Source organism: Ruditapes philippinarum, unplaced genomic scaffold (genome assembly GCF_026571515.1).
Source record: "Ruditapes philippinarum isolate M1 unplaced genomic scaffold, ASM2657151v2 ctg1133_1_1_1_1, whole genome shotgun sequence".
In the NCBI taxonomy this organism is placed as follows: Eukaryota; Metazoa; Mollusca; class Bivalvia; order Venerida; family Veneridae; genus Ruditapes; species Ruditapes philippinarum.
In genome coordinates this window covers 317,205-341,775 of record NW_026855123.1, presented here as the reverse complement: position 1 = coordinate 341,775, position 24,571 = coordinate 317,205, and the positions used below count along the sequence as shown (strand labels likewise).

The 24,571-nt window shown below is 32.2% G+C and overlaps 1 protein-coding gene across 1 annotated transcript in view; it reads left to right on the top strand.

The window, feature by feature from the left end:
- The first annotated feature begins 2,726 nt into the window (after positions 1–2,726).
- The window catches only part of LOC132742165 (myosin-6-like), a 159,160-nt gene continuing 137,315 nt past the window's right edge, over positions 2,727–24,571 (top strand). Inside the window, exons 1-8 of the mRNA XM_060730493.1 lie at positions 2,727–2,872; positions 4,221–4,415; positions 4,814–4,897; positions 5,650–5,778; positions 6,380–6,573; positions 7,520–7,549; positions 10,858–10,943; positions 21,183–21,283. Of these exons, the coding sequence (XP_060586476.1) occupies positions 4,269–4,415; positions 4,814–4,897; positions 5,650–5,778; positions 6,380–6,573; positions 7,520–7,549; positions 10,858–10,943; positions 21,183–21,283 (771 nt within the window). The 5' untranslated portion in view covers positions 2,727–2,872; positions 4,221–4,268. The remainder of the gene's footprint in view (positions 2,873–4,220; positions 4,416–4,813; positions 4,898–5,649; positions 5,779–6,379; positions 6,574–7,519; positions 7,550–10,857; positions 10,944–21,182; positions 21,284–24,571) is intronic.

Genomic DNA, 24,571 nt, shown 5'->3' with positions numbered 1-24,571 from the left:
TACAGGCATTGCATTTAAATAGTTTATAAGTCCCTGCATCAGGTAAAATAAGGGATAGTATGAAAACACACAACATAGTAAACTTCACTAAAGATACAGGCAAAGTGAGGAAGTTTTAGTTTCTTTTTTGGGAATTGCAAATGGTGTTAGATGTAAAGAGAAGTAAACTCTTTCATTCAAAGTGACATGTGAAATGGAGCCAGGGCTGGGAGGTTGTGTTTTAGAAAAATATTTTTCTCACTAGAAACTACAAATGGCAGTCGCAGGTGAATGCAGTTTACTATTTGGTTCAATATGCAGTTTATTTCTTCAGGAAATTGCAAGGGAGGTAAGTAATGTAAAGAAACAATGGGAGGGTACAAAATGAAGCTCATTAAGTTCCCTCCCTGAAAATTGCAAGCAGTGTGAACTATAGAGAAAGTGGTGATTAATCCTATATAAATACTTATAAATTAAGTTTATTTTCATCGAGTCCCGTACCATGAATGGATAAAGGGAAATAATTTTTAAGTGCATGTACAGACATATCCATTCATCAGATTCGTATACCAAGTAATATACATGTATGTTTTCATTTTTCTTTTTAAGAACATATAGTGACGAAAATTCTTTAATATATAAATGCAAATTATTCCATACATGCATAGCTTTATTTCTAAAGTTCTTTAACATAATTTGTATTAGGTCTGACATGTATTATGCTAAAGTGTACATGTTCCATTTTTTAAGAGCACTACTATAGTAATTAAGGATATCTGAAATTTAGTCACTCCTTGTATAGATTTAAATGCTAATAATACAGTATGATATATACGTGCATGTATTTTCAAAAGTTAACCAGTTTAATTTAAGGAAAAGTTGTACAAATGGCGTTTTAACTGGTTTACACAATATGATATTCGCTGTGCGTTTCTGCAATTTGTAATTATTCACTTCTTCAAATTCAGTTTTGCTGCAAGTACTCGCGGCATACTGTATATTATACAAAAATAATCAAAACATGGTAAAAACATACGCATTGTAAATTATTTTCTTCTTTCTTTACTTTCAGCGGATAAAAAGTACGATTAATGCATAAGAAAGCATTTTTTTGCATTTTTTTTCCAGACGTGCTTTATTTGAATATTCCATAATTTTAGGTAAATACCTCATAATTTCACTTAGGCATAGGCCTATACTTTCTATATTTATATCTAATGAAGGTTTGGATTTTAATTCCTTTTCTGACCCAATTACCATACAAGTTGTAATATGATCTTTTTCGGATTCATTGCCATGTTGTTGAGTTTACACTTTTTACTGATATTATCAAAATCACATTGCATGGCTCTTTGGATGACTTCAATGTTTTTATCTGATGCATGCATACTACATTGAAGTATCTTCAGCTTTCGTTAGTGTGTTCTACTAAATATGGCATATCATTAACTAAATTAATTAAGGATAAAGGCCGTGCCTAGTATAGACCCCTGAGGGACCCCTGATTTCTCTTTTCTACTATTTGAATGATTATTTCCATATTTGACAAAGCGTGTGAAGCGTTTGAGAAATTGTATAATTTTAACTTACATGTATGTAACAATATATTGTGATCTACCCAATCAAATGCCTTCTTTATGTCTAAAATTTCTGTGCCTTTCAAACAACTGTCACCTAAATCATTAAGGAAGGATTCTATGGGTCATTGAGTCGTATTAGAGCAGTTTGACTGTCCAGAATGTTCAAAAATCGCAGTGATCTTCCCGCAATTCTTCAGTTATTATTAGAATTTAAAGTTACTCTACTGATCGAGGACTGAGGAAAGAAACCACTTTGATCAGTTGTGCGAAATAAATATTTGTACAACTTACTGAAGGAATTTGAAATTCACAGTTGTTTACAATTATATTTTTTGTTTCTATTTTTGAATTTACTACCTGTACTTACTTTATGGCGTTCTTTTTAACGTTAGATAATAAGTGTGGTTGTTACAAGAGTGTTTCTTTATTCGTCTCCAATTGAGAATCATGTATTGATGCATTATGAAAATTTCGATGATTTTATTTCTTAAAAAGTGCACAAAAGATTGATTGGGTAGCAATAAAATACACATTTTTAGTCTTTGAAACTCTTCATTTCTTACTGAAATATGTTCTTCTTCATTACACAAATTTAAGGGTCATTCAAAAATATTATAGACGTAACTATATACATCGACTTTACGATATCGTTATTTTCTACATTAATAAAGCATTTTAAGTAGTTAATGGTTAGCATTTTAAGTAGATCTAAATGAAATTTGAATACTGTTTATAAAACATTACCAAGATCGCGGCCTCTTTCTGAACAAGCATACAAGTAGGGCCTACTCATAAATAACTGGACTGAGAAATAAGATGCCAAACATTAATAATTGGTAAAGAAGTACTTACAAGTACGTGTATAAATGTATGTATGTATATATTTATGTATAAAGATATAGTGTAGTTCTAAATTAAACTCCCCGTATGTTCTGTGTATTTGAAAGGTTGGATGATACATAAAACATCATAATATATTTTAAAACGCTTAGTACAATTTATTGGCCTAGAGGGATGATAAACATTTGACTTACAAAGTGTTTTTATACTGCAATTATTTACTACATTTGCTTCGTAGAGATCATATCGATATCGATATAATTTTAGCCATATCCTGTGCTTGGTGTTGTCTATAGCAACAGGTCACGTGCACCAATCAAGTGCCCGTTTTATCCAAAATGGCGACGACCATTGATTTCCTGCACTATTTAAAGTAAATATTGACTCAAAACGCTTAATGAATAATGTCAGTTAGCCATTTATCGTATTTATTATTTGTTTAATGGATATCAACTGTCTTAGCCACTGTCAAAGTAAATATTGAGATATTTTGTTCAATATTTACCTAAATAGGTCGCTTAATTGGCTACGGAAATGATGCGGCTATAAATAACTTTTGTTTATTGTTTTCAAATCAATGTCAAACCCCTTTTTGGAACGTAAACATTGTATTTTGGTCAAGGAAAATAACGGATTCATGGATGTCGTAACTAGTAGTAAAAATATTTCGTTTCAACTTAAAATTCGCTTTGTCACAAGTAATTATAAGTGAGCATAATTGAATCAATTAGGGTAATATAATAAAAGAGGGTACACATTATGTGCTGGTTAGTTTTAACCACAACCCTCCGCCCGTAGGTAATAGGTGCGACTATGACTGTTGGGAATTAAAGAAAAGAGATCAAATCTAATTTCCTCTGCTATTCCCTTGCCTTTAACAGTTTAAGGTGTCAAATAAACATGTTCAAAATTAGGGCAATAAATTGTTTTATTATCTATGTAAGAATGATTTATTACAAGCCTTTGTATACACAAATGCATGCTTAACATAATAGCTAATGGGACAAGCAGCTACCTTTAAATACTATACTTTAAGATTGGTCTTATGTTTGCTTCAATTTGCATGACAGTTGATCAATAATTAGGCATAGTCTTTTAAAGCAGTTATAACAATATATAATAACATTATGTTACATTGATTAATTTTCATGACTTCATGTTAGGGCATTTTAGGTATGCATGGACTGTTAAACCTAATGCCAGTTTGCTTATGCATCTGATTATCTCGCATTATAAGGGTTCACAGCCTCTAAGGTGCTGCCCTAATTCAGACTTGATGCTGGTCCACAGTGCCCTCATACAAGAGGTGGATATATTATGTTAGAAATACCACAAAAGTCAAAATAAAATAAATTTTATTGCTTATTTTTTCTTGATTGTAAAGTTACAGGTAATCTTGTTTAAACTGATGAAATTCTAGACAAGGGTGATTTTTATGTGTGCAGATATACTATATGTGAGACATCCAATGCTTAGGCATCACAACAGTTTAACAGGAAGACTTGGTTTTAGACAATCCTGACACGAGATCATACTGCTGCAAGTTATTTTTCTGCAAAAAATTATACCATTTGAAGCACATTAATTTACTGAGAGAAAATGTAAGAGGCTCAGTGTGAATATTTCTAAGTTGACATTTGATGACCGCAATTAAGTCGCCATTCCCCATACAAGTCATAGTAATATAAAGTCAAACTTTGTCACATTACCATACATAAGAAAAGCAGCAAATCAAATCAAAGTAAAATTTTGTTTCATTTCACTGCGGTAATGAAAATTGTATTTTTAGAAATATTAGGCAAGTTATAACTTTTGTTTCAGACTGTACTGATATGAAAGTGAAATTGTGATGCCCGATTGACAAGAAAGATGAATTATGTTGGAAGTATATCGATCATTGACCGAGGGGATGCCCCGGCAAAGGCTATCATTGACAAGAACACCCGGTCTCTGGCACAGAGAGTGGCAGATGAGACTAAAGAAGAACTGGACAAAGTTATGGACAGGGTGGACAATGTAAGCTTTAACTTATAACTTAATCTCTATGGGCACCATTCTTAATAGAGGACCAACTGGCCAAGAATAATTTGATCTTCACTGCTGTACATGTAGGTTTGAATCTTGCTGTGGACTTTGAAATTTTCCATGTTTGCAAGTTACAGCTGCCTTAATTCTCAAGTGAAGTTTGGCTGCTGGCACATACAGAATCTAATGATGTAACAATTGCAGACTGATCATGGCCTTTACTGTTTGCTATTAGGTCAGTTCATTATTTGAAATTTTCACTTAAATTGACAAATTGTAATGACATTGTCCAGATTATAAAAAGGACATGTCCATGAAAGATCTTTAGCAGGGAAAAGGATTATTTAATTCTGATGCTGTCTTGTTATTTCATTTCTTTACCATTTCAGATCTATGTGTCCTATGAAATGTCTACCCAGACCATGTTTGGTGATCCAAGAGGCTCTCCTAATGTAGAATACATTGAGGACATTGTAAGTATTTTATCTTAATTAATCAGTTGCTCAATTTTGCACATGACAGGTCTCTTTTGCTAATTTGGTTAATGATTTTTAATTGTCACTCATCACTCATCACTGTTAGTTTGATCCTTGCCAGGGATTATTGACATTTGAGGCAGCTGTCCAGATATAGATTTACAGAGATTTACAGATGGCTGGTGGTTTTACTCTGACTCCTGTTAATGCTTCAAATGATGCTTAAAGGGACTCCACTGAGGTTTTTTGACATGACAGGACTGGAAATAATTATTCGAGATTTATATTCCATTTGATGTAGGTCTAGACTAAAAGCGTGTTTGTAAAATTTAATTCGCTCACTCTGTTTATCAGGAACATTTTTTTTATTGTTCAAAATGACCCTAAACTGAAAAGCATTGCAATGCTTTTTACTCAAATTGGGCTAAGAATAGCACAAAAATACAACTTTCTATTCATTTCTTAGTGTATTTTGTAATTATCATTTGCATATCCTTCTGCTTTAAATGCCACAGCTGAATTAAGCAAAATTTGGAAATTCGTATTTTAAGGTTATTAGACCTCAGTGGAGTTCCTTTAAAGGGACATGTAAGAGTTAATCAACCTTTAAATGATAAATATTAACCATTGCCATTTAAGTACATAAATATCCCATCTCAGTTTTCTTCACAATAACATGTATAATAATACAATATTAAAATTCTTGTGATTGGCTGTGATTTGGTCATGTGATCTTGTTATGTTTACAGAAAGAACTAGAAGAGATTATTACAGACACTGTAAAGAAGAAGAAATATCAACAACAGGTGACGGTGTTTGTTGTTGGTTTCCAAGATGTGTGCGCACAGAAAATGCAGCTTCTACAACAAGTTAATCAGGTACACACAGTCTGAATCTTCTATATAGAAGATATAAAATGAGTATATGTTTAATACTCAAATTATTAAATGAGTTGAATAAAATTATGTTTTGCCTGCTTTTGGCGAGCATAATATTACTTTATTCAACGAGTTCAATAAATATAGTATTAAACTTACACAAATTTAATGTTCTATTTATCATAATACCATAAATAAATATCGTTTGAAGTGAAAAAGAAACATTTTCCATGGACGTGCCTATAGTAAAACGCTAACATTAAGTGCATCTTAACGCTATGTTTATATTATAAAAATGACGTTACATCAAAATAAATGCACTGTCGTGCAATACCATTTTTACGGAGTGGCAAAATAAGTATATGATTAGGGTATGTGATTAATTGTATTAGTCCTGTAAATTAGGTAGCTTTATTGCCTGACTTTAGCTCTAGGTTATTTCAGTAGGAAGTCTATACAAACTGATATTTTACAAGTTATAATGTTTTAGTTATCAGTGATCTCATTTTTATTCTCATCGAGTTATAAATGAATGAAGGTATCAAAAGCTTTTCCCTAAGTATACCAATCTAGACAATAAACATTATATTTATGTTTCCAGTTTTTCTTGGACAATTCTAAGCTAGATGAGGATGAACTAGTGGAGGACAAACCAGAGATTGACCTTGAGGAGGCCTCAAACAAGGTCCATGAATCACTGTCCAATGCCGAGGAACTGGCAAAGAAGCTGAGTGATTTGAACCAGGATATTATAGAGTGGCTGGTTAATTATGCTAACACTAAGGCCAGCAACAAGTAAGTTGATTAGGAGGTACTGTATGTGTATTTGAATTCGCAGAAAGGTCCATTTTTTGGGTCTTTACAAATATTCGCGCTATTTTGAATTCGAGGATGTGACTGTCAAAAATCATAAATTCGCATAAACCACCGCTCAGGTTAAAAAAAGATATTACTGTAATCTTCGTTGGAGTTCACAGTTATTTTCAATACCTGGTGTCAAATAATACGCTATTGTAAAGAAAGACATTGTCTAGCGAACACATTATGGCAAACAAAAGAATGCATGTTAACATGCATGATTTTTCACAGTTTGCGTCATAAAAGTAATTTGAGGGTTGACCGCAAAACTGCCGTAACTTATATGAAAATAAAGAAGAACTTTCAACAGTTTTGTGCTCAACTCTCTATATATACCTTTAATTTGTTGTGGTTTATGTTCTGGTAATGTACCTTTAAATGTGATGAATGTTTTATTTTGCACAAAAGTACTTTGGTGGTGATACTGGAAATATGTATTTTAAAAGTTAAGGAAACTAAAAATGAAAATGTAACATATTCAAGAGTTGATGAGATCCATTGAATGGAGCACTCACTGCATGGGATAGGTGCACTTTTTTACTATGTACATGTAAATGATTTCTTGAGAAATTTTGGTTACAATCGCTATATGCTACCCATCAACGGTGGCTGATTCAGAATGGCATAAATATCACGGGCATGGATAATAGTTGGCTGATTTAATGACATTGATTCTTAAAAGATCATTCTGTCATTTGTGAAATAATTGGTAATTGGTAATTACTGGTTAATTATCCAGGAAATCCAGTTTGGTGAACCCACCCAAAAATGTGTTGAAATTGGTGTAAAAAAAACACAAAACAAATGAACGAGTCAGTACAACTTTATTAAAGTTAAAATATATTATTACTTTTATTGCACATTTATTTCTTGCACACCACAGAGCAGGGAGTGGATTAGTTTCATATGAAAAGTAAGTGTCACATGACTAGATCACATGACCAAGTCACATGGTGTTCAACCTCCAATCACAATGTGACAATTTTAAATAAAAGTAGATTTCACATGGTTTTACACAGACTTTCCAGCGGTAGTGAAAATTCAAGAAAATCTTAAAAATAAAAAAAAAAATTGTACCATTTCTTGTTATTTCATATTTTAAAAAATTATTTTGTAACATCTTTTTATTATCTTTTGCAGAAATAATTGTTAGAATGGTTTGTCATTAATGACAAATCAACAAGTTCAATTTTTTTTTGAATATATTTCCTTTTTATGAAATTTAAAGAACTTACTTGTATTTTGTTGTCTGAGAGAAAACCAGCTGTGAACAGCATAATTATTTTCTAACTTTCAATGGGAGTATTATATTGCATCCTCTAATGCAAAAAATAAAATTCTTACCGTATTTCTTAAAAATAATGCACTTTTTATAAATTATAACATACAAAACTGCTGGAAAGTTTGTCTATACCTTCTGTTATTGTTGTTTGTGGTAGTAGTCACATGAAACATTGGTGATGTATTAATTCTATTTAGAATGTTTTATTCACAATTAAAACACTATATGTTTCCTTAATTAGAATGTTTATGGTATCTGTTGTAGTCCAGGGTGAATATATTAAGGGTGATAGGATGTTTGATTTAATTCAGCCCAGACTGAAGTGAACTTTATATACATGTGTCTATGGTTGCTAATTTTTCAGTCAGTTGTGAACCAAAATCCAGGTTTTTTTCGTAGCTCTTTGGAACATGACCCAACCCCTAGAATTGGATTTTTTTACAATGTTTTAAGCAAATTGGAAAAAAACTAACAACATATTGTATTAATTAGATAAGACAAAGATATTAAATATTTTGTTAATTTAATTCTTTTTTTATATAAACAAATAATTATTATAATTTAGAATACAAGATGTTAATTTTGCTATGGCACAGTGCAGTTAAATGCAACAAAATGACAATAATAATAATAATCGGTTATCAAAATGGGCCAGAAAAAACCTGAAAACTTTGGGGAAATGAGGGGGAAACAGGGAAATGAGTCATTGGACTTTCAGCTGTTACCACCTGTTCTGATAGGAGAAGGTTCTTCTATCCAGGATTTGATTACCTAAAAATTAGGGTCATAGTTATTTACTGGGGGTTTGTAGTGAATAAATTGGCTTTTGGGATGTGCTTTAATCAGATTAATTACTTTTGACCTGAATGGTGAAGTGATTATAGACTCTGACTTCAAACCACTTCCCCCTTGGGGCTGTGTTTTGAATTATTTCATATGACAAAGCTATTTTCTAGATAGCTATATATGAGAAGATCAGTGGGTCTACTAAAGGTGCCTGCATGTGGCTGAAATTATGAAGAGGGGCAACAGAGTTCTTCTTCCACCAGTAAAGTGCGAAAAGGTCATTATATGACCTTTACTCTGTCAATGCGATTTAAAACAAAACCATAGATAAAAGAATTAAAGAAAACATTAAATCCCAACCATTTAGTAAAGTTAATCATTAATTAGCAGTAAGCAGGGTTCTAGTGTTTCAATGGAAGTTATTTTTGTATTTAGTCTCTTACAAATAACAAGTTTGATACATACAAGTAATTGAGCCGTGTCACGACAAAACCAACATAATGCATTTGAGACCAGCATGGATCCAGACCAGCCTGCGCATCCACACAGTCTGATCAGGATCCATGCTGTTCGCTTACCAACCCTTTTATAAGTAGAGAAACTGATAGCGAACAGCTTGGATCCTGATCAGACTGCGTGGATGTGCAGGCTGGTCTGGATCCATACTGGTCGGAAACACATTACGTTGGTTTTGTCATGGCGTGGCTCAATAATTGTTTTAACATATTTTTTTTACCCATATTATTATAATTTTATCTATTGTGATGGTGTTTAATTACCTTATCTTGTATCATGTTGGGTATCAAGTATTTTATAGTATACATGTTCATATATTTATGTTCATATTTTAAATCTTGTATAGAATGCTGCAGTAAGTTACAGGTTTTGTGGTAGTTTCATTTGTTTCCTTTGAGTTAAATGCTGAATACATTCAGTTTACTCATCTAAAATATTTTTTTTCAAGATTCTATGTAATGAAGTTTGAAACGAGGAAAAGCCATCTAACAAAATTGCTAATTTTTTTTCCTCTCACAAATTTTTTAATGTTTATTTAATATTGACTTGTTTAAATTTGTGTAGTATTTGTGTTGTACATGTATTTTGGTTTATGTGAATTTTAACATTTCTTTATTTTCTTAGTGTTTCTTATATTTATTTTGTATAAATTGTTTCAAGTTGCAGTTATAATGTTTACAGTAATTTAGGAACTGTGAATTCTAGTGTCCTTCAATCATGAAGTGTAATTTGTATATTTTAGTAACAAACCTTTCATTTGCTCCAGTTTTAAAGAAACTTATTCTCAGTTTAGAAACTTTTTTTTTTTTTTTTTTACAGTTTAGAAACTATTTTCTTTTTTTTTACAGTTAAGAAGTTATTATCTTTTGCTTCACAATTTAGAAACTAGTTTACTACAGTAAACTGATTGTGGAGATAATGAAAACATACCTTATTCCACATGTTTTAGAGGCAGAACAGCCTTCCCATCCAAATAGAGTTGTCTGACCATACTTTTAATCTTTAAGTTTGACCACACTTGAATGTGGTGGTGGCTCAATATTAATATTTCATCTTGAAAACCCTTATACTTACAATGTGCTGATTCAAAATTAAAGTTTTACAAGTCCATTTTGTAAATTAAGGGTAATATAAATGTCATTCCTGGCACAGGTCATCATAATACAGCGTTTTTTATTTACATAATTATGCAGATAAAGCTAAAGTACCTGTTTCAATATTTATTATTTACTCAATACATGATTGTTCATATGAGTTTTTATGGTTGCAGGACACAATTTAAATTGTACGTAATTTAGAATAAAAATTTCCCTGATATTTTATTATACATGTACATCTGAAATAAGATATATAAAGTGTTTTATATTACAATAGTTTATCGTAGTCATGGTCATTGAAAAAAAAAAGAAGAAAAAGGTGAACTTCTAAGTTTAAGTTGATTGTACATTCACATTGTTAACAACAATATAAAATAATTGTTGATTAGTACCTATAAGCACCTATTTCGCCAGTAGAATCATTACAAAATCATTGGATTAATTGTATTAATTGGAAAGAAGTTTTGAATTTGTTTAGAAATATAAATACAAATTGTATGTATACATGTGCAGTAATTGGATATTAAAATTTTTTTCCAGAGGCAAGAAAAGGTTGGAGAAGAATTTAGAGTCGGCCAAAAATGAACTCACTGACCTGAGTGAAAAATTACTCAAGCTTCAAACAGGTAGACAAAATTTATCTCTAGATAAATGTAGAATGTAGTTAAAGGCCTTGATGGATCTCTTGTTTTCTAGAGAGAGCAGCTGTCGCATGGGTCAGGACTTCAGTGCCCTTGCAGAAATTACTGGTAATTTACCAGGATTTTACTAGGATTTTATTGGGAAATCCCAGGAATATTTACAGGGATAATTTCTAGGAAATGCAAGGAAATCTGAGGAATTTCCAGTTACTGGCTGGCGGTAATTGGAACGACTGAAAACTACTGGTAATAACTAGAAAAAAATGTGAAACCAGGAATGCCTTAGATCAACTTGTATTTGAAAATCCTAATTACTGAGAATGACCTGCCCACGGTATTTGGAACATTTTTCTAGTCAATCCCAGGCATTTCAAGGCCTTTCAAAGACCTATGATAATACCAGTAACTCCAGGTATTTTTATAATCTTAGGAATGACTGAGAATGACCTGCCCACGGCAGGCTTCGCGAAAGTTGCCGGACCGTCGGACATGTCCGGCAAAAATCAGGCCGGTCCGATATTTTTTTACGGAGTTCCGGACCTTATGTCCGGTACGAATACCGGGATATATCCAAGACCTATATCAAGACCGAGTTTTCTCCCTTGAATAAAAAAATGTAAAACGAGTTTTGATTCGCCGTTTAATTATAAGTGTCCGATACATACGACTGTCAATAACCAAAATGTCGGTGTTACTACATTATTACGCTGGCGCTACGCCCGGCAAAAATCGTAAACTATCCAATGAAGAAAAAAAAAGCGAAACAAAAGGAATACGAGTCCAGGCGCCCACAGAGAAGATTTGTGGGTAAATGGAAAAATGGCCGCTTCAATCATGAATGTTTTGATTTCCAAACAGAGTCCATCCACAGGTGCTTGAAACAAACTTTTTAAAGTTTTATATGGGCTATAATTACTATATATCTTTATATACATATATAGACTGGTTATGTAAAATATTTGAATATGTGACTAGCGCCTGTGAGTCCATCAATCTGGATAAACTAATGTTTTATTTAAGGGAATAAAATTGTGTTGCAAATCTTTAAAAGATGTTATGTCTTTAAAAAAAACACCAAGGTATTACCATATACATATATTTGGGGGAAAAAATTCGGTCAGACAAAAGTTCTTTCGGTCAGACAAGAATTGAAAGTTTGTCTGACCAAATGTCAGGCAAATTTTTCAGCAGTTTCGCGAAGCCTGCCACGGTATTTGGAACATTTTTTCTAGTAATTCCTTGGCATTTCAAAGAACTTGGATATCCCAGGCGTTCCTGGTATTTCCATGATCTAAGGAATGGCTGGAATAGCCTAGGATTGCATTGTACTGGAAATTCCTAGCAACTGGGTATGACTGGACCACAGCTGAATTACTGTTACTAGGGCCACCAAAAGATCATTATGATTAAAATCAAATACCGGTAATCAGTTTTGTAGAAGACATCATTACAAGAAAGTGCTGACAATACAAGATGCTGTTGGACACAGGGCAATCACAATACTTCACATAAGCACATTGTACTGATGTGAACTAAAATGTGCACTTTTAAATCCAGTTAAATGACAAGCAGTTCAACATCAGTCATAAGCAAACTATTAAATTTAATAAAAAGCATGATTGCATATGAAACAAAGTATTTTCCTTACAGTTTAATTGTTTTTGTATTGTTTAGACACACTTCTTTAGATATATCATTGGAGTTACTGGAATGCAATGAGCTTTGGCAATAACACTTGACTTAAGATTCCTTTTTTTAAAACAGTGTAACATGAGACACCTCTTTGAATTTAGCACTAAAAGTTAAAACATTATAATACTTGACTAGGTCTCTCCTAGATTTTAATTTGCTTTCATCATTTTCTTAACTGATTGAATGCGGGACATCACTTAAACAGTCTAAGAAACGTCACTTAAACAGTACAAAACATGACGCAAGAAACCTCCAGAATTACATGCAACTCCTACATTTTCTATTGCTGTCTTCTGAAATGAGTAAATCCTTGCTGTAAGATCCAATTTTTGCCGGTTTAATAATTTTCTTGTCATCAAATTTTTCATACTGAGAATCTCAGAATCCACTGAATTGATGATCACTGGTAATCAAATGAAATGTTGATCTTTGGTAATCCAACGACTTCTTTGCATTTTCACAGATATATATATATATATACAACAGATAGAAAGCTCTAAAAATAGATAATAGTCAGATTCAGACCCACAATCCTTTGCAGGCTTCGGTGATAATTGGGTTTTTCTCGTTAGTCTCCAATTTTCGCACTCTCGTTAAACTTGGACGATATCCATGAATTATTGTTTACATACCCCAACATAGATTTTCATCAGAGAAATATTTGTATAGAAAAGTGTGTATAGTACCTTTTACAATAAATAACTATTGCTTCTTATTTAAACAAAAAAAATGTTTCATCTTCCTCCGGGAATTCAATATGACGGTGTTTTGGCTATTTTTACCCAGGATGCATCAAATCTCTGAAAATCCCGCAACATATGATAACTTATAAGAACACAATTTTGCCAATACTGAATTTAACTGTGTGACATCACAGTTTCTTCTCCATGTATATTTAGCTCCATGGCATTTTGTACAACTTGCCCTCTTTCAATTAACTGAAGAATTTATGACAGTTTCTATATCAAAAGTTTTTGACCCGTTTTATAGATTTAAGCTCTCACTCTCCTCAGCTTTGAACATCATCCACAAGTTAGTTGTACTCCTCCTTTTGTGGCCTTGTGGTACCAATTCTTAACTGAAATCAAACAAATACATTTCTCTACATATGGAAATATACCAAGATATTTGAATACGAAATAAATACAAATCACTTGGCAGGACGTGAAGTGGATGCACACTTGGTTCAAGCGAGTAAAATCATTGCAAACTTGACAAAATGGTTTCTGTGTCTTAAATATTTACAAAACTCTCACATATTTTTTCAGGTAAGTGGGTTTGTATGTTATTTGATTTTTTTTAAAATGGCCATTCATGAAGGAAGTGTTTATGACACACTCTGTTCTGGGCCTCAGATTTGTAGCTTTTGGTTAAACAAAGCTATTGAAGTTATAAACTGGTCATGTACATATTTTGAAATTTGATAAGTGAAAATCCAGGGCGGTTTTTATGCTCATTTATTCACATGTGTAAGTTTTGAAGTTCACCAAAAAAGGCAAACTAATGAAAATATACTGTGTATTTTTTTTTATTATTATTTATTATCATTGTTATTCCTGTAATTTAGTGATGTTGATCATTATTTCTGTAAAGTTGGTTGATTCTAACTCAAGCACTCAAGGAACAAATAACACAACATAATGAAACAGTTTTTACGAAGTCAAGGGAAATAACTCTACAAATACGGGATAAATCCACAAGCGGAACCCAAGGTGCACAACTACATATGCTGACCGACCTTCCCGTAAGGTTTAATGACTCTATGTCAAATCCTTTATGATTTACATGCGACAAGTTGAAAATTGCAAAAATTTTCTAAGTCAAGGTCAATAACTCTAAAAAATAAAATAAATCCACACGAAAATATCCAGTGCACAACTTCACATGCTGATCAACATTCCTGCAAAGTTTCATGACTCTATGTCAAACCCATTTTGAGTTACATGCGACACAAGTTGAAAATTGCAAAATTTTACTTAGTCAAGGGCAATAACTCTAAAAATACTATATAAATCCAGACAAAAATACCCAGGTGCACAACTACACATGCTGATCAACATTCCTGTAAAGTTTCATGACTCTAGGTCAAATACTTTGAGTTTAACATCCGACACAAAAGAGAACGGACGGACAAGGGTAAATCTAAATGCCCGTCACTAAAGTGGGGCAACAAAAATATCTTGTTCAAGCGTGTTCAACCACTTCACGTCCTGCCCCCTAATACAATAACAGATTACAGTCATCAAATTTAGCACTGGCCTGGTGGCCCATGACCAGTGTAAATTTTAAGAGAATTTAGTTAAATATATAGTAGAATAAATTCAAAACGATTCAAAAATCTTAAATTCGATGACTGAGATTAAGGCAATGTATTCAGGTTAGTGCTTAAAGTATGACACTGTTTGTGCTATTTTTGTTCTTTGCAAATCATCATGTGGGATTTATTTTAATGGACCAGTATTCAGATTCTCTAGTATAGGCTTAGGCAGTGTCAAAGACAAACCATTTTAGCCAGGCTGTCACCTGGACCACTGACCGATAAATTTTGGTGGCCTTAAGACAACTTTTTAGTGGTCCAATAATTCCTATACATGCACAGAAATCTAGAGATTAAATCACACATACAAAACAAAAACAAACAGAAAACATGATTTCTGTTTCAAATAAATTTTTTGAGGTATCTTATTGTGATTTAAAAATACAGTCAGTAATGTGTTATTTTAAAATACAGACATGATGTAGGCTTATTGAACATCATCTTTTCTTGTTGATCTTGTTTATCATATTCTAATATAACTACATAATTTCATAGATTAATGGTGATATAAAAATATTGTTTCTTCATACTAGGGTATTGAACTGTCTGGGGGGGGGGGGACTTGCTACCATGCATTTTTTCAAAACAATATTTTAAAACTTTTAGAGGGCATAAACAAATAATTTCCTGCAGGGAAGCACAACCATCTTCAACGATGGTTTGTTTTTTATTTCATTATTATTATATATTTCCTGTTCAACAAAGAAATAAATAAAAACAGGTCGCGAAAATATGTGACAAATGTCCGTTTACGCATTTTTTCCAGTAAGGTTTAAGTATCTTAATTGTAACTAGGAATAAGCTGGAAATACAATTATTATTTCTATTGTTACAGTCGGCAAATTGTTTCAAAATAATGCTTTTAGAAGTGAAGAAAGGTCATTAAAATAATCTCTAGACTCTTCATTTTTTCTAGGGGTCATAAACACGCCGGCTCTGTTTGGGAAAAAATCAGTGCATTTATGATAATACTCACAGTGAATTTCACCGATTGCAGCTTTGAAGGTCTTCTTCTGATAATTTGCTTGAGCAATTTCACCTTCCTCGTTGAATGTCTTTATTGGGGAGACGATATCAGTTCACTGTTGATATGAGACGAAGTGTCTGCCGTCTTTGAATATTGCGCGCACAATAAACCTGTGTTCTACGTAATAATCCTGTGTACTACGTCAGTAACATGTGCTTGATTCGCATAATTTCGTGTAGTTCCGTTGTTTTTGCCGTCAATACAATGACTGAATAATTTCAATTATATCGTTGAATTTTATTTCACAAATCTATTATTTTAAGCCCAACAAGCGCTTGAAATTCATACAAAGCTACAGTAGTTTCCAAAACAATTGTGTTGCTACGTCATCAGTATACGTATCCAATACGTCATGAAATTATGCTCGTCTTGGTTAGCGTAAATATACGGATATTGCTCGAGTATAAACGTAAAGGTTCGCTGGTTAAGTAAAGACTAAGTTATCATCGTTAATTTCCGTCAGCATAAATATGACCTGCCACATAAATTATAGGCCTACTTTAATTTGATGCGGGGATTCGGGTTTTGACTCGTAAAAACTTGGAAATGCACAAATTTGACACGTGAAAAAATCTGCACAAGAGTCAATTTGCCACATGGGATTTTCAACTATGCAATAATAATCACCTTAAATCCACCCCTAATTAGATCTACATGTGTTCAAATCACACTCCTGGCAGTGTAAGCCGTGTATAAAGTGGTTTATACACACAGCCTGTGCACTGAAGCATGACATCAGTGGATGCAATTTGACAGCGCTAAAATAGCTATACACAACTGATAAGAATTACATGGTGTCAATTATTGATTGCTTCTAAAGGTTTATAAAATACGTCTTTGATTTACTTGGATTGCCTGTACATTTGTTATTTCTTTTTTGCGATTATATATTCCTACTATCTATTAATTAAATGGCCTATGATAAAATTGTCATAAATTAAGGTCAATTGATTATTAAATTTCAATTAAATGATAATAATAATAGTAATCCTAGAAAAATATTATTAAATAGATCTAGGTCAGTATGTTGTTTTATTTAAAAAAAAAAAGAAAGAAAAAATTTTTATTTTCAATTTTATTGTCTTCCTTCTTTATTTACTTGCATGTTTACTTTCAACAAAGAGAATTCCTAGTCTTTAGGAATTTTTGTAAGATTCAAGGAATTTAGCACAGATGTTAAGGATTTTGTTCTACAAGATTAATTCTAAGTTATTCCTAAAGACTAGGAATTTTGCAAAATCTTAAGTCTTAGAAATCTCAGAAAATAAATTACAATTCCTAGTATAACTTAGAAATTGATGAGTTGTTTAAAAATTATTAGAAATGCCTAGTTCTCAGTAACTGGTATTTCCTAGGCCATACTAGAATAGCCAAGACTGGTTTTAACATTCTGGAATTTTCTAGGATAATAACTGGGAAATACTGGGACTTTTTAAATGCCAGTATATATTTCTGCAAGGGTGCTCTGCTGCTGGATTTCAAATTACTTAAAGTTAAATTAAATTTGACTTAACAACACTGAGGTCCCCTATGATAGTGATTAAGATTTACACCTTGCAGCTATAGATAGAGTGATCACGAGTTCAATTATCGGCTACTGCAACTCAAATCTTTGAATCAGACGTCACCTTTAATTGTGCTTTACACCTTACAAATTTAAAGACCACTCCATAACCTAGCAATATCACAATTTGCACTCATCAACAAAAATAAAATTACCATAAATGGCTCAGTGCAATACTGGTCTAACTGCTATTTTTGAAAATGTTCAGGAGAGACAAAAAACTGATTTTATTCAAAAATACTTATATTAGAAAATATTTTTTTTGCTATGTTAACATTAATTATAATAAGAAATAATGCCATTTATATAATTTTTTATGAAAATGTTACAAATTGTTTTTTTTAGAGTTAGACCTTTATTGCGCTGAAATTCTGAGCGCAATACAAGACTAACTTGAGTTAGACTCAAATTCCCTCTTGCAATTTGGTAAAAGTGGTACAAATATTTGAGTTAGACCTGTTTTATGTTAAATATTCTGATATAAATGAAATTATAAATTTTGAACAAAATTGTTTTGTTAATTTAAACATTGTTTCAAATATTTTGCAAGTCTGAAGAAGAACTTTACAAAGACTAAATTCTTTAATGTTTTTCTATTAATATATCATGCGAGCTGACTTTAGATGAAAGTACACTTCTTTCTCCTTTTTCAATTTGTTTGAGATTCAGATTTACTTAAAATCTTTTGCAGATTATCTGTGCAATAAATTTGAATTCTAAACAAAATGCACACAGTTTTGATTCATATAGTGAACAGTAGTAATGAACAATGATGACTGACGATCCAGGTATATATTATGATATCAAACAGGGAATGTACATTTTGTATAACTCACATTTGTACAAAGAAGACACATTTTATTTTCTCAATGCACACCATTACCACCATTGGTGCTTTAATGCTGTGATTCCGATATTACTGTTATGCGCTAAATCTTATTGAATTTAATGTATGTGGTCCTCTTTTCTGATGATATAATCATTTATAAATATCAAATATTTTCAAAAATGAAAACCGCTGTTAGACCATGCTTTTATTACAACTTTTGTATTTACTTTTCTCAACTGTTTAGAGTATATTTTGAAAGTGTAATGTGCAAATTTTATGACATGGTTTGCTGAAAACTGCATATCTTCAGAAAAGTGTTTCATTTTATATATCAAAGTCATTTTACCTCTAAATTTTGACCAAATAACAAGAGGTTGTCAAACATATTTTAGAGAAAAAAGTAGGGCAGTACAACCCACTATCAGGGATTCATATTAGCACATGATGTAATTCAGAATCATTTTTTGTAAAGTTAGATGTGCTTTAAACATACTCATTCAGATATTTAGGGGCGCACACCTGAAAAGCACCATGTGCATACCTTAGATTAGCACTAAACAATTAGAATGGGTAAATGTTTGAATTTTCTCATTGACACTGATACTATACCAAAAGCAGTTGATAGTCATTACATTTTTAATTTCATTAAATTTGATAGGTAAAATTAATGACTTTTAGATCTAAAATGAAACATTTTTATCAACTTATAGCTGTTTCTGCCACATAAGTCAAAAGTTTTTGACAATTGCACTCTCGAAAATTCAATGGAGCTGTTTGATGTAAAAAATTATCAGAATACAAAAACTGAAAAGGTTATTATAATATATAAGTGTGCATATTTTGATTTTTTTCTGCACATATCACATGATTCACATCAGACAGAATGATATTGTATCAATAATTGGCGTCCGCGCCGAAGCGCGGCGCCCTTATGGAATGAAATCAGATTTTGTGAAAGGGCGACAGCAACTTCTCGAGCCTTTTAGTCGGTCATAATAAAAGCCGATCATTCCGATCAGTATAAGGGTGCTTGATTATTAATTAAGAATGAATTGTCGCGATATGTTACAATGAATAGCGAACTTGAGAATTTCGCAATGCAAACATTTTCAAATGAAATAACCTTTTCCGTCAATAAATCGCGCTCTTCGGGGTTTTTTATTTATCATTTTGTAGTACACAGTGGGTTATCATAGTATGTTATTGTTATACATGTATCCTAGAATGATCAGTTGTATAAGTATTGTGAAGAGTGTGATTTGCACATGTTGACACTATGTTGTTATTGTTTTGTTTGAGTTGATAGTGTAAAGTTTATATTTCTAACACGACCCGCATTTTTCCCTATTGAACATAGAAGAACTGAAAGTGTGTGTTATTATGCTATAAAGTCACTGTTTGACGTTCTATATTTAGACGTTTGACGTAATCATTTTACACGTGACGTAACCACTAAAAATGTGACGCGCTGACAATAAGAACGGAAACAAATCAGGCGCAATTTAGCTAAATATCAGGTACGGCAGCATTTATATGTTAATGTCGTGTTAGAATCGAAATAATATATCCAAATCGGTGATTTTATTGCTTGATAACATTTAACTGTTTGTTGTTTGGATGCACATCATTTCACTCGGGCTACGCCCTCGTGATATAATTCCTCGCATCCGAACTCCAAACAGTTAATGAGCAATAAAATCAGTTTGGGATATATTATTTCTTAAATAACTTTACTTGATTAAAGAGAGTGATACAGAAGTAGATACATATTTTAAAAATAAAAACCCAAGAACGCTCTCAAACCTGAAATTGTTCATTGTGTTACAGGCTAAGTTTGATTTGGCAGTGAAACAATGTACAGTCTACCCCCTTACACCATCTTAAGCAGAACACATTATATAAATATGAACAAAGAATAAAATTAAGAATTAGGAAATCTCAGCATATGATTAAACAAAGGTCAAACTAAAAAAAAAAAATGAATTTTTAGAAGGGGGTCAGAGATTATGAATCCACTAGTGTAACACGTGTTATTTTCCATTTTAAATGTGTGCATGAGAAACATACACTGTCTTTTACTAAATTGTACAAAATTGATAGTTTCAACTGCACTTTATGTTATCAAATAATACAGTATGAGTATGATGTAATAACTTCAAAGACAAAATAAATGTTTAATTGTGACACTAAATTATTATTTTTTTTTTTCAAGCTTTTTCGTTTACAGTTACTTGTACATGATATGCAATTGGCTAATATTTTGCGATTTATACAAAGCACTGATGGAGGCAAATAATTTCTAGTGTTTTCATGAATTCTCACATTCTTTATAACACATTTCAATGGGATATGCATATTATTCTGTACCTGGAAATGAAACATTTAAGGTCTAACTCAAGCATTTTTGAGGAAAATTGATATATTTGACATCGCAATAAGAGACCAACTCAAGTTAGACCTATATTGCACTGACAAAATTGAACTACCTGAGATAGACTTTTATTTTAAAAGTAAATAAAAAAGGCAAAAAAAGCATAAATAACCCTAAAATTTTCACAGAATGTGTATTTGATCTTACATTATCAAAATATGTAAAAAAGTGATTTTTGGTAAAAATGCCACTTAGACCAGTATTGCGCTGAGCCATCGCATTGGTCTAGCTTCAGGACTAAGTATCCCACATAAAATTTAGATGGATCACAGGCTAGCAATTTTTTAGAATATAACACGATATGTTATTATCTATCAAAGATTTTTTTAAAAATTATATCATTTTGCTAATTTGATTGTTTCAGAACTTGAAGAAAAAGATGAAAAATTTCAACAGGTTGCTAAGCAACTGGAAGCTAAAACGCAAGAAGCTGTGCGATATAAAACAGCTGCTGAAGTTGCTAAGGTAACAATTAAATTGTAGTAGCTCTTGTCAAAAGTAACATTGATACATATCCGTTCATTTTAATTTGACAGGTTATTCAACGGCCAAGGTAAACCAGTTCCTGTTGACGAAGTAAAGACGTTACTTGTGCTTTTCAGGTTACATATGTTTAACGTAGAGTAAAGACACATAGAGTGAAGACTTTACTCTATTGTTATATTGAAATTACTTCATAACTAAAATTATAAATTATCAAAGATTATGTACCCTAATGAGTATCGGGCTAGAATATTAGGACTTTTCTAGAAGCCTGAGGATAAAACCTACTTAATTTGTTGTCGGGCTTGTGCGAATTTCGATCACTATGTATGTGAGCAGCCATATTTGTATTTTACCAAACCATGACATTACAGTGATAAAAAAAAACGTTTTTGTGAAATAAATTACTAGAAATAGGTAACTGAGGTAAGTAGGTGAGATAAGTTTCTGGTTATTGCAATTTTACCTGACATGAACTGATATTTACTGATTCATTAAGGTTCCTTAGATCTTTAATTTGATTCTAAGGATATGCTTGCAGTAATGCAAAGTTTAATTATCAGCTTTGACCATTCCATCTTTAAACTTGATCAGTCCTCCTTAAACTGGTAAATAATTATATATTGACTTTTGGTCCATCATTTTATGACAAGTTTAATAATTTTTGTAATATTTTATTATCAAGACTGCTAACATGGATCCTTCTTTGTTTCTTAGTTTGGTACAGGTTTGCTTTTTTTAATGTTAAAATTTCTAATCTCTAGTATTGAACTTGTTTTTTCTGTGTGTGCCTTTTTATTAGTTTGACTTTTTTGATGAACTGGTTAGAACAATTTTGACAGTTTTCCAAGTGCATAAAACTCCTGTGTGAAGTTGAAACTAAAGGGTTTATGTTTTCTATACCTTACTGTATGAATTAATGTATTATAAAGCGGATATTTTTGTGAATCAAAAATATAAAGTAACATTACAATTTAAAAAGCCTAAATACATTTCAAATATGGAAAAATTCATGAATCCTTCTTTCTGTGAATCTACCATAACTTTTATTGCAACAATATATTCAAATCTTATTATTTTAACTCAATATCTGATAACAAATGAATATAGCAGCTTTTTTTTATAAGAAAAACATTGATTCCGCAATAAATGTTAAAACTCATAATCTTTTATATTTTGATCATTTATATTTTATCAGCCACATAGCCCATTATAAGTTGATTTTTATTTATTTACTTTTTTTCAATTGTAAAATATGAAAAACAAGATCAACAAGGAAGGACGGCGTTCATTGAACGAAACCCCTCACACCTTTCAACAACACTGAGGACAATAAGTTATTAATTGTTCAAAGTCCTGAATCTCAAATACTTTTTCACTTAGAAGTTTTATTATATATTTTTATTTCCTTTCTATAGCAATTGGATTACATATAGCTATTTTTAGCTCACCTGAGCATATGCTCAGGGTGAGCTATTAGGATCACTCTTCGTCCGTCGTCCCTCGTACGTCGTCCGTCGTACGTTGTCCGTTCACACTTTTCAAACGACATCTCCTCTGAAACCATAAGGCAGATCATTATGAAACTTCACAGGGATGTTCCTTGTGTGAAGCCTTAACAAAGTTGTTCAAAGAATTCCATTCCATGCAGAACTCTGGTTGCCATGGCAACCAAAAGAAAAAACTTTAAACATCTTCTTCTAGAAAACCCAAAGAGCTAGAGCTTAGATATTTGGCATGAAACATCTTCTAGTGAGTGTCTACCAAGATTGTTCAAATAAAATCCCTGGGGTCAAAATTGGCCCCGCCCCAGGGGGTCATTGATTTTCCCTATATGCATATAGTAAAAACTTAAAAAAATCTTCTTTTAAAGAACCCAAAGAGCTAGAGCTAAGATATTAAGCATGAAACATCTTCTAATGAGTGTATACCAAGATTATTCAAATAAAAGCCCTGGGGTCAAAATTGGCCCCGTCCCAGGGGGTCATTGATTTTCCCTATATGCATATAGTAAAAACTTAAAAAATCTTCTTCTAAAAAACCGAAAGAGCTAGAGCTTAGATATTTGGCATGAAACATGTTCTAATGGATGTCTACCAAGTTTGTTCAAATAAAAGCCCTGGGGTCAAAATTGGCCCCGCACCTGGGGGTCATTGATTTTCCCTATATGCATATATATACTAAAACTTAAAAAAATTTCTTTTAAAGAACCCAAAGAGCTAGAACTAAGATATTTAGCATGAAACATCTTCTAATCGGTGTCTACCAAGATTGTTCAAATAAAAGCCCTGGGGTCAAAATTGGCCCCGCCCCAGGGGGTCATTGATTTTCCCTATATGCATATAGTAAAAACTTAAAAAAATCTTCTTTTAAAGAACCCAAAGAGCTAGACCTAAGATATTAAGCATGAAACATCTTCTAATGAGTGTCTACCAAGATTGTTCAAATAAAAGCCCTGGGGTCAAAATTGGCCCCGCCCCAGGGGGTCATTGATTTTCCTTATATGCATATAGTAAAAACTTAAAAAAATCTTCTTCTAAAAAACCCAAAGAGCTAGAGCTTAGATATTTGGCATTTAATATGTTCTAATGGATGTCTACCAAGTTTGGTCAAATAAAAGCCCTGGGGTCAAAATTGGCCCCGCCCCAGGGGGTCATTGATTTTCCCTATATGCATATAGTAAAAACTTAAAAAAATCTTCTTTTAAAGAACCAAAAGAGCTAGACCTAAGATATAAAGCATGAAACATCTTCTAATAAGTGTCTACCAAGTTTGTTCAAATAAAAGCCCTTGGGTCAAAATTGGCCCCGCCCCAGGGGGTCATTGATTTTTCCTATATGCATATAGTAAAAACTCAAAAAAATCTTCTCTTAAAGAACCCAAAGAGCTAGAGCTAAGATATTAAGCATGAAACATCTTCATATCAGTGTCTACCAAGTTTGTTCAAATAAAAGGCCTGGGGTCAAAATTGGCCCCGCCCCAGGGGGTCATTGATTTTCCCTATATACATAGAGTAAAAAGTTAAAAATCTTCTATTAAAGAACCAAAAGAGCTAGAGCTAAGATATTTAGCATGAAACATGTTCTAATGGATGTTTACCAAGTTTGTTCAAATAAAAGCCCTTGGGTCAAAATTTGCCCTGCCAGGGAGAGGGGGGAGGGGGCAAAAGTCATTGTTATTCATTATTTGTGTATAGTAAAAACTTAACATCATGAAATATCTTTTAATGGGTGTCTTCCAAGTTTGTTCAAATAAAAGCCCTTTGGTTTA